The 11,387-nt window shown below is 32.2% G+C and overlaps 1 protein-coding gene across 1 annotated transcript; it reads left to right on the top strand.

The window, feature by feature from the left end:
- Positions 1-1,176: 1,176 nt before the first annotated feature.
- Positions 1,177-10,897, top strand: LOC130613838 (thyrotropin-releasing hormone-degrading ectoenzyme-like). The gene is made up of 19 exons (XM_057435185.1): positions 1,177-1,948; positions 2,427-2,574; positions 2,848-2,970; positions 4,340-4,460; positions 4,562-4,716; positions 5,253-5,498; positions 5,969-6,034; positions 6,122-6,187; positions 6,353-6,522; positions 6,687-6,760; positions 7,072-7,205; positions 7,317-7,372; positions 7,495-7,642; positions 8,225-8,298; positions 8,477-8,581; positions 9,078-9,251; positions 9,877-10,020; positions 10,306-10,384; positions 10,716-10,897. Exons 1-19 carry the CDS (start codon positions 1,239-1,241, stop codon positions 10,881-10,883), a joined length of 2,961 nt encoding a protein of 986 aa, XP_057291168.1. The 5' UTR covers positions 1,177-1,238; the 3' UTR covers positions 10,884-10,897.
- Positions 10,898-11,387: the final 490 nt, after the last annotated feature.

Below are 11,387 nucleotides of genomic sequence, written 5' to 3' on the forward strand. Positions count from 1 at the left end.
AGGAGGGGAAATTTATTCGAAGTTAATTAAGTTAGTTTATAGGTTATTTTTTGACCACGGAATTTTATAAACGTATACACTCTATAACCAAGTGTTTGGCGCGTAAAATGCCAACTTTGTACCATCAAAGGACTTATTCTTTTCTTCATAATGAGATAAAGAAGCCTGGGCATGAGTCTGACGTTCCCGCATTATTATATGTTCCACATTTACGCTTCAAATTATGTGATCTGCTTCTTTTTATTTGATGGTAAATTAAGCTTGACCAACTTGCAGAAATACACAGAACACACATACAAATGATATGCTTTCTTTTTATGGAAATTAAAAATTTTTGTTCCTCGCGTTATTTACTTTTTGTTATTAGTATGTTATGCATAATTTAAATGATTTTTACCAAAAAAAAATTGTGTTGAAATAACGGAGTTCATATTGTTATTCTCGTGGTGGACCTATAGTGAAGCCGAATTACGTTTTATTATTGCAATGGTTGAGTTACGCTATGATTTATTATATGCTTATGGATAGTTTTTTATGGTCGACAAGTTACTGTTTAAAATTATATCAGTAAGATTGGAACGACGCACGCTTTCTTTTTTTTGGGTGCTTTTGATGATAACGTTTTTGTCCTCGCGCCATCATATTATTTTCTTGAAAATAGTTTAATTTATAACAAATTGCAAGTGCTTGAGCACTTCTTCTGTTCAACTCTAAATTTTATTATATTTTTGTACTTTTAAGTTTATATTTTACATGCTATATACGATAACATTTTACACTTGTTTAGACTACAAGGCCGTACTCCGTCCTAAAATAACTTTCGTTTCCAATCCCTTGAGAGTGCATTATCAAATGTTAGCGGTAAAAATGGTAAACGCAGTGCCAAACATTAAAAAACACATGTCAATAGCTATGCTATATATGAAGTTAATTTGAAGGCTCAAAAGAATTCAAGTGTTTTGAAAACATAATATATTTGTGTAACTAGGTAGCTATCTACATTTAACCCATTTGATGTATATAATAACCAGCCAGCTAGCTAGCTAATCTTTTGCTGAATTTTAAAAAAGTCTAGCTAACTTTTAGCTAGCTAGCTAGCTAGCTAGCTAGCTAGCTATCTACAAGTCTAGCCAAAAATTGAACAATAAAGTTTTTGTGAGCTAACGTCTCATAGTTTTTGTTAGCTAACTTCTCATATTTTATTAAGACCAAAAATGCTTTGGTGCTAGCTACAAACGATGTTGGGTATGGATATGTTTATTGATGATGTCATTCGTCAAATACATGTGGAAGATCGAAGAAGGGAAGAAAATGAAGCAGAAAAACATTTTAAAAGAAAAACAATATTAGATCATACCAAAATCAGTAAATTAAAATCTGATCAAAACAATGATTGGGTGGCAATAGTGGTTGGTGTTTTGTTTGTCGCTAGTGTAGCTGGGCTTGCAGCATATCAAAGTCTTACCCCAATTGATGATGCAAGTAATTCTAATAGTCTGCCCAGAATTAGTTATCAAGAACTAAATGATGTATTGGAAGACGCCCCTTTCCCATCAGACATATATGCTAGTAAAAAACTACCAGGAGATTTATTTCCAATGTCGTATATTTTATACGTAAATGCAAATTTTACAACCAAAAACTACACTGGTCTTGTGAAAATAAGGGTTAAATGCACAAGAGAAACTTCAACGATTATATTGCATTCTGTGAAGCAAAAAGTATATAAGGTTGCTATAAAAACTGTAAACACAACAGATATTGAAGATATTCTCGTCAAAAGTCACAAGCGTAATAAGAAAACGCAAATGTTGATATTTTCGTTAAATCAACAATTAAAGCAATCTGATGAATATGATATTTACATTGGATTTTTTGGTCCACTCACCTACGACACAGAAAATGGCATATATTTATCTAATTTTAAAGATGGCTACGGGGTGACAAAGTAAGTGGTGCTTTTTTCTTCTTTTTTGATATATACATTTTCAGAAAGTTGAGTAACATTGGGTCTTAACCAAAATTTTAAATAAAAAGTTATTGTCCAATAATGCAACTTTAACGTAAAACGTAAGGTGACGTCAGCTAACAGCTATTTGACATAGCGTCTATTATATTGTAGTTGCTTTTGGAGTATCCAGAGTCAACAAAATTTTTAATTTCTTGTGAAAACATATCTGGTTATTCATAATCAGGTTTTAACATTTTTAAAACTATGTACGTGTGCATTTTAATTTAATAATCTCAGAGCTTTAGTAGATCATAAGATAGACTGCAGAAACTTTTAGACAGGCTGTTTTATTTCCAAAATTATGTATATTTTAACTTTACTCAATTTTTATTTCAAATTTCTATTTAAAATATAACTTATATACTACTTCGTTGATTCTAATGGTTAACATATGTTACTGCTTTATTTTTTCCAGAACTGCACTGTCTGCAGTGTTCAAGCCAAGATTAGCAAGGAAGTTTTTTCCTTGTTTTGATTCGTTAACATATAAATCAAAATTTCATGTTATTATTAATCATCCGAGAGAAATGAGAGCTGTCTCAAATGCTGCAGCAAAGACAAGAGTAAGTTATTAGGTTTAGTTTTAAACACTAGTTCTTTGAATTCGAAAAATCCAAACCTGTCCTGAAGTAATTGTTTTTTCCCACAACCAAACTTCCGAAAAACAATTTAGGTCATTCAGTCAGTCAGCAAAAAAAAATTTTGATAAAATTTGCAAATCAAAAAAATTATTAGTAAATAATATGGTGAAGATTCTTTGCGTGTGCAAATTAATGTTTTCTTTATGTCTATCAAAATTTGAGTAATAGTTAATTATTATTTTTTTTTATTAACAGGTTTTAGTTGATGACACCAGCACAGTGGAGACACATTTTAAATACTCGCCTTCTATGAGCACATATCAACTTTCATTTTTTGTTGGTGAATATAACTACAGCAGCATCAGAAGCAGAGTGAAGGTATCCTGTGTTTTTTTTAATAAGTTTGCTCAAAATTAAGACTTTAATTTGTTGTTGTTAGTACAATACAAAGACCATGTTACTCTTGTAAAGCTTGAAACACTAATCATGCAATGGGAATAGTAGATTAAATATAGTCGCAACCATGTTCTTTCCTGGCTTGCTTTTAGGCAACAACAATTGCAAAGATCATATTAAACAACACAACCTTTTTTATTTATCACATAGAAAAAAGTACAAGCCCCATCATTGCAATTAACTTAAACCATATTTTAAAAGCAACAGTATGTTTTAAAAACAACATTACACAAAATTTTCTATGAAGAATGGTATGCATACACTTACATTACTCTTAAAATACACCTTCCCCAAATTTCATAAATTATAAAATTTTGAATGACATCCAAAATTTTATAATGGTTTTGTGCTTTTCAAATAAGGATATTCAGATAGAATATTAAATTATCATGACAAAAATTAAGTTTTTAGAGCAATATAATATTCTAGTTTGATTTTATTTAAATTTAAAGAAAATTATTAATTTGAAAACGAGGCTATTCTTAGGAAGCTTGGCCTAATGAAGGGTTTGACCGTAACTTTCAGCTTGGAATTGAGGCACTTAACGAACAAAAATATTTACGGAATTAGGTAATTTGTTCTACCTTTTAGGAATAAGAATCGACCTCTTTATTTGCGTTTTGCACAATTAGGAAATTCGGGAAAGGTCTATTAGAAGCCATCTTTAATCTTACTGTGAGATGCAATTCTTGTGCTATGAAGCCTTTACATCATTTGTATTAAAGTGCAGGTTTAACTGTACTGCCATCTGTTAATGAACTACAATCAAATTTACAGCTTGCAATCAAGTGTCAAGTTCTACAAATATTGTAAATTTAAATTCATCACGTTTTAATAAAATACGAATGAAAAAGAAACAAAATTGTCCAAAATTTCTTTGATGCTGTAAATAATACTTAACATTTGTATCAGTGCTTTAAGCTATTAATCAATAAAAACCTATCTTCAAATAAGTACCCAGTCTAAAAAGCAAAAAAAAAACTAATAATAAAATCCACGATTTAAAAATATATTTCACAAAAAAAAATTTGACTAAAATCTGTTTCAAGTCCATTCAAACACTTTCGAATATTGAAAATATTTCCTTTTTTATATTCTGCATTGTTCTTTCCAAATTTATTACGTTTTTTTTGAATAAGCATCCTCTTATTATGGGTTGGTGCTTTTGACTTTATGTGCAAGGGTGCAAGTAGATTGTTAACATTACTTTGACATTACTGTACGTAATGGTCTATTTGTTTTTATATGTTGTATATATTTATATTATACTTATATATTGTATTTTATGTAGATTGGGTTATTAAGCCCCAAAGGAAGGGAGGAAGAAAAGAATTTGGCAGAACAATTTTTGCCTTATTTTAAGACATTTTATGAAAAGAAACTACGAGTTAATTACAGCTATCCGAAAATTGGTAAGTGCAAAATATATATTTGTGTGTGACTAGAACTATTCAAAGGGCTCTGTAATTTTAAGAAGAAAAAAAATTGTTTTAAAAATGTTATTATTTGTTAGACTTTTCACCAATTACAAAAGAAGTTGGTGAGGTATCTGAGGCCACTGGGCTAGTTCAAATTTATGAACCTGACATACTGTACAATGCCAACTCTGGATCATTAAAGCAATTGGAAGATATTGCACAAGCTATTGGACACGGTTTGGCAAGTCAGGTACGTTTCTTCTTTATAACTTTAAATTGTGATTAATTGACTTACTTTTCAGCATGAATATAAAGCCAGCCTATAGTGTTTTCTTAATGTCTACGATCTGTGAGACACCGAGTAAAAAAAATTTACTAGGAAATTTTCCTGGATTTTATTGATTGTAGAAAGCCGAGTAAAAAAAGGTTAATATATTAAACTACAAAATTAATTTCTGCAAGTTTCTTGGAGCAGTATACGTTTTTCTCTTTTCATCGAAACCAAGTTTAAAGAAAGGTATATTAATAAAATTAAAAGTCTTTAAAAAAGTATATAAATTCTCCATCAACAGAATTTTATCCCTATGAAATGTACCATTTCTTTTTATCTGTACGAGTTATCATAGACATACCTTTAAAAATACCTTTGGGTTTTGTTAACTGGCAATAATTCACTAAATATCAACACACAGTCTATTTTGTCGAAATATTTAAATATTTTTGACTCTCTTATCAACTGCTTTATTGTGTAAAACTTTACATTACCTTTTTTTTTATGTTCCTTAGTGGTTTGGTTGCTTGGTTACCACAAATTCTTGGAAAGATGAATGGTTGATGACCTCACTCTCAACATATTTCAGCACTTTACCTGTCGAGTATTATTATCCCTCATGGGATATGAAATCTTTATTTTATAAATCGATGATGAACACTGGCTTGTTGGGTGATGTAGGAAAATTTGTTCATCCTATTTCTGTTAAGAACAACGATATCAGATCATTGCAAAGTGGAAAATTTGACAAAGTGAAGAAGGTATATATTTATTTCATGATTGAAAAAGTGTATTTTGTTAATAAAAGACAGCTTATATGTTGATTATGATACAATATGTTTTATTTTTTACGTTTTTAAATCTACCAGGCACTGAACTGCAAAGTTGTCTCAGGATTGCTCGTTTTTTCTTCTTTGCATTTTAAATCTTAAAAAAATTTTTTAGTTTGATTTTTTAAGAAATATTTTTAGGTAGGTTAGAAGTCGAGACAGCTTGTTAGGTGTTCCAAAAATGATTGGCAAAAATATCGGCCTTTTTAAGCCCCTTGTTGACAACTGCTTTGTGTTTGTATTGAAAATATGTATTCTAATCCAGCTTCCCAATCTTTTCAATTTTAATGAGCAACAGAGCTTGTTTAGGATTAAGTATAGCATTTACGTCATGACTACTAATTTTGAGCCTTGTTATTGTCGCTCTATCTTTATTCATTTACTACTTTGTTTGTTTGTAGGGTGCGTGTGTTTTTCAAATGCTGGTTGATTATGTCGGAGAGGATCGATTCATGCAAGCTTTAACTGTAAGAGGAAAAAATCATTTTTTATTGTTGTTATATTTCTATAAATTTATCGGATTTCTTGAACAGACTTTTGCATTCACTTTTTAGAAATTTTTGAAGAAACATCAGAATGGTAATGCAGGCCTTGACGCCTTTTTCTCATCTTTTACAGAGGTAAGAATTTCCAACCCTTCCCCAGTTAATTCACATCATCAAGAAATTACTTTACAAAACGCCACGCTTCAACATCTTTGCCTGTTGATATTGCCGTTCTTACAATGTCTACATTACCCCGGCAAGTTGTATTCAAAAAGATAATTGGCATAATCTATTTTCCAGGATTTTCCAGACTATGACGTTGTAGATTTTCTGCACCCGTGGTTGTATCAACAAGGCTTTCCAGTGGTCTCGATTAGCCCAAGCGCTGATAACACCCAGTTAATAGCAGATCAACGTCGATTTGAATTTCAAAACCACACCAGTGTTATTGATGACTTTGAAGAGATTGTGTAAGTTATTTAATTAGAATTTTAAACATGGGTGTTTCATGACTCACTATAATACTTCAAATATCACAACCATTCTATAGTTGATGCATTTCCAGTCATATGTGTCTTGCATGGTTTATAAATACTTTAGTTCAGCTATTGTTTGTAATCACTTTTGTTTGCAGATGGCGCATACCATTATATGTGAGGTATTCTTGCCTGAACAAGACGAAGGTACATTTTGTAGATTCGCAAGCAGGTATGTTATGTGTCAATTGTTTATTGTGTAACATAGTCAGAAGGTTAAAAATTACATGGATTGGCGGATTTGTGACAAATTCAAGGCGTCTAAAAAGTACAATGATTGACGGATTTGTAAAAAATTAAGGGCGCCTAGGTTTTTAAAGAGAAATGAGACTATTGTTCTTTTTTGAAGTAGGATTTTGGATCCTCCTGTCACCAATATTTACACATCTCTGTCATATGACATTGTCGGGTTAAAAGATTTAAATATTGTTGGAGACATTTAAACTTCTTGATTCACAGGCGGCCGCTTCTTCTTTCTTCTAGAGCGATTCCCTAACAGTTGCAAAGGCGCGAAAAGTTGGTATAAAGCAAATTTCGGAGCGACCGGTTTTTTCCGCGTCAATTATGATGATAAAAACTGGCGAAACTTGTTGGCACAGATCAATGAAAACCATTTGGTAAATGTTCACAGATTTTTTAAATGTTTCAGTATATTGCTTCGAAATGTATTTGGAAACACAATAAAGTAGTGTAATGAAAAGCAAAAAAAATGTTTTTTTTTTATTTAGGTATTTCCAGCAATCGATCGTGCGAATTTACTCTCGGATATTTTTGAATTGGCAAAGTAAAATTACATTTTTTGTTTAGCTACCCTACCCCCTTTTGTTTATTTGCTATTGTCGAAAGTAGAAGCCATGATCAACTAATGTCTTGGTTTATTGTAACCCTCTCATCTGCTATGTTTAGCATGGGTTACCGCAACATTGGAGATGCACTTGATTTTACACAGTATCTGACGAAAGAATGTCACTATGTCCCATACAGCATTGCACTGCACCAGCTGCAAAGAATGGTGAACATGTTTCAAGGTAGCAAGGCCCACAATTGTGTCAAGGTGAGTAATCTTTGACTAGCCTTGATTTATTGTTTATGCTAAAATGGGTTAGAACTGTTTCATTCTAGACTAAGTTGGGCTAGTTTAGGGTGTTGCGAATCGCTTCTAAAAGAGTCTTTGTAATGCTTTTTACACCCTGTAAGTTTAATTCTTCGCATTTACTCACCCGGTAATCTTGTTTATCAATCTCTCTAAAGAATGGGTAATAGCTCTAAAAGTGTATGTTACATGTCAATCCGAGGTTGTGTAGGACAGGGGGAAATCCATTGACTTTAAGTACTTATAACCAGGAAACATTGATTTTTTTGGAACGTTTGTTTTGTGCTGTGGTTTCAGGGATTGATGATATTCAAATATTGAATTCTCTGATTATGATTTTTGGAGCAGGGAGGGGGTAGATTCTAAACGCCGAATTGATATTTTCCGACACTTTTTGATTTATGATTAATCCCTACAAATGACCCAAAATCAAAATAGTCAACATGAACCTCGCATTGTTCTTATGCATCTAGACATGTAAAAGCGTTTCTTTGCTTTGAACGTTGGTTATACTTTTCTGACGCGTTTCGTTTTTATTTACAGCATTACATGTTGTCATTAGTTTCGCCAGTGTTGGAGAGGCTGAGTTCAAATACATCACATGGCCACGTGGAAAAGTATGTTAAAATTGTATTATTCATTTTTTGTATTTGTATTCAATACTCTGCTGGTACTACAAAATATTTGAGTACCATCTTTTACCTGTGTATTTTTGTTAAAAAAATAAAGAAAGAACCTAGTAACTGGGATCGTCATTGATTTGTTTATATCAAATGGACCATGTTTACCTTTTAGAAAATTGATTGCACTTTTAACTGACGTGGTTGTGACGTACAAGAAGAATTTCCTCACAACCGAGTTGGACAATATGTTTTTGAGGTGGTTGATCAGTTCAGAAAGGTTAGCTTGAAGTTTTTCAACTTGTTTATTTGTTTGTTGGTGTGTTGCTTTTTTGTTTTGTATTCGCCAACACGGATTGTGTATCTTTGTTGATGACACCTGCTAATGTTTGAGTGCTGATATGTTAAATTTTCAGACAGAGTGGGATTCAAACTATGAACTTTAAACTCCCTAGCTTTAAGTAACGGTCTTTTCTAGGGCTGATCAGTAATATATCCATCAAATTTAAAAGCTTAATATGAAACTTAGGTATCATTTCCAAAAAGACACTCACGCTTTAATAGATCACAGAAGTTGAACACTGACCCCCAACACTTTATTGAGGTGGTTGCTTTGCTAATCCTGAACATTAGGGGCTTGTTTACAACGAGTAGAAATACTGCTAGGTTTTGGTATTACCTAGAGCAGATTTATAGTTTGAATTTTAAGAAATAATTGGAAAAGAAGCAAACAACGTATAACATTGTTTTTCAGTAACCGCTGACTTTCTTTTTAGAAATATCATTCCTGGAAACATGAGAGAAGTGGTGTTAAAAACTGGTGTATTGAACGGCAACCATTTTGAATATGAACTTTTGATGAAATACTATTACTCGGCTGTTTCACTAGCAGAGAGAGATTTAGTTTTAAAAAGCATTGCAAGTTTCCAAAACAAGCAAATCTTGAATAGGTGAGTTGTGGTGGGCAATAAAAGAGATAACAGTGATATAGGTAAAAAGAAATCCAAATTTGATTGTAATCATAAAACCGAAAGTTTCTTTCTTTCTGTATTCCTCAATATTCGCAGAAAGTTATTTGAAAAGACCTTTTCTTAAGACGTTATTTTCTTTCCTTTTTTATATTTTATTCAACAAAAATGCACTCATCTCGTAAGCCATGCTATATCTTTTTTTTAGAATATGCAGACATTTCTTCTAACAGTTAGATGGCCATAATAGTTCCTTTCTGCAGAGAAATAAAAAATATCGTTAAATGCATGCGTTTTGTTGTATAGAAGGCGTGGCGACAGGCTGTTTTTCGACTCTTTAATGCAGTAAAATCACATTGTGCCCTCATGGAAAAAGCAGTGTGGCTTTAACGCTTAGGAAAGGCTTCAAGACCATGACTTTTATCCTGCTCCCCTTTGAACTTTTAAGTTTGGTGCTTGTTTAAGTATTGTGATGCGTTTTAAGATATTTGATCAATACTTTTGTGCTAAACATTTTTAATGTATTTAAAATAATGCTTCTCTCTGTGTAGGGCTGCGTTATATACAGAATGATTCGCTCGAGTTATTAGTGATAATATTTTTTTAGGTTTGTTGATCAATCAAGCAACACTTCTGAAATCTATCGCGACGATGAGATAAAGGTACTTGCGTATGTTTGTCGCAACCCGATTGGTCAGGCCGATGCATGGTCGTATATTCAAAAACACTGGAATCGTGTTTATGAAAACCAGTAAGATTTTATTATTTGTTTATTTTTCGTCGTTTTAGTCATTGTCGTTGTTGTTGTTGTCGTCGTTATTGTTGTTGCTATTGTCCTCATTGTCGCTTTTGTCGTTGTCGTCGTCGGTAGCTGCCAGTGGTTGTTGTTGTTGTTGTTGTTATTGTCGTCTGGATTGGCGTTGTTGTGTCGTGTTTGTCTTCTTGTTTATTCTTGTTTCATTTGTTATTCTTATATTTACGTAACTAAATTATGAAAAGGAACTTGTTTTAACGGTTTACTTTTTCTGTTTTGTAGCCATAGCAATGTACGAGGTTTGGTGGAAATGTTTGAAAGTTGTTTGTCATCAGCCAACACTTCAGAAGCTATATCAGAGGTATACCAGCATTGCGATAGAGCGATTCAACGGCTTTTTTTGCGCCCTCATTCTGATGAATAAAGATAGATTACACTGTAAAAAAGTGAATATTTTGGATTTTTAAAACTAAAGGTTTTGATGAAGAAAATATAAGTTTCCAGTTTTCAAGAAATTATATTCTAAGAGAGTTGCAATTGATGCATTCCGGTGTATTATAACTACAGTAGTATATTTAGCTTGAATCTTGCAAAAGGGTGAAATTGTGCTTTTTAACATAAAAGCATAAAACTTTGCTCATGTAACCTAAGCCGAACACTAAGCCAGTTAAATCAGATGTCATTTTTTGTAGGTGACGAGGTTGATGGAACTGGACAACACAAAAGTATTGTCGCATTTCTTGAGAAGCATAAGGGAGAAAATCTTTTGGAATATAAATTATTCACAACGTGTTGGGGAGGTGACGGCTTGGTTTGAAAAGACAAACGCATCTTGCTTGGTAGCGGATGTTCTTTTTTAGGTTGTGATGTGGAACTAATGTAGAGACCAATGAAATTTGCCAGAAATTGCACTTTTTTTTGCAATATTGTTTAAAATGAACTGTTTTATTTTTTTAGTTAAATACTTTGATCATGTATTTGTAAGTCTTTGTGAAGTTGTTTTGGCTTAATATTCTTTCTCTCACTACTCTTTCTTCGATAAGGAAACGGTTTAATAACGTCTGAGGGTTTACCTAAAACCCAAGTCATACTGTGAAGAAGCAGAGATGGTTATGAAATAACAATCCACGTAATGTATGACTGATATATTTTCAGGATAATACACTGTAGTGTATGATATGTTTGGTGCAAATTTTAGTTAAAATTCTGAATATATAAGTAGATGGACGTATCCATTAAGAAACTTTTGAAATAACAGCAGTGAAAATATAAAAAATATTGGGAACCACACCCCTCAACAAGTTTTTTTAAAGGAAAATGCAGGTTTTTGATACGTCTTATCTTAGCGTGGTGAGTTAATAACG

The sequence above is a fragment of the Hydractinia symbiolongicarpus genome, chromosome 11 (assembly GCF_029227915.1).
Source record: "Hydractinia symbiolongicarpus strain clone_291-10 chromosome 11, HSymV2.1, whole genome shotgun sequence".
Classification (NCBI taxonomy): domain Eukaryota; kingdom Metazoa; phylum Cnidaria; class Hydrozoa; order Anthoathecata; family Hydractiniidae; genus Hydractinia; species Hydractinia symbiolongicarpus.

What these genes read in the sequence shown, in the direction of transcription:
- LOC130613838 (XM_057435185.1), top strand. Translation starts at nt 1,239, where the DNA reads ATGTTGGGTATGGATATGTTTATTGATGATGTCATTCGTCAAATACAT. An exon ending in TTTTCTCATCTTTTACAGAG is followed by an intron (nt 6,188 to 6,352) that starts GTAAGAATTTCC and finishes TCTATTTTCCAG; the next exon opens with GATTTTCCAGACTATGACGT. An exon ending in TCACATGGCCACGTGGAAAA is followed by an intron (nt 8,299 to 8,476) that starts GTATGTTAAAAT and finishes TTTACCTTTTAG; the next exon opens with AAAATTGATTGCACTTTTAA.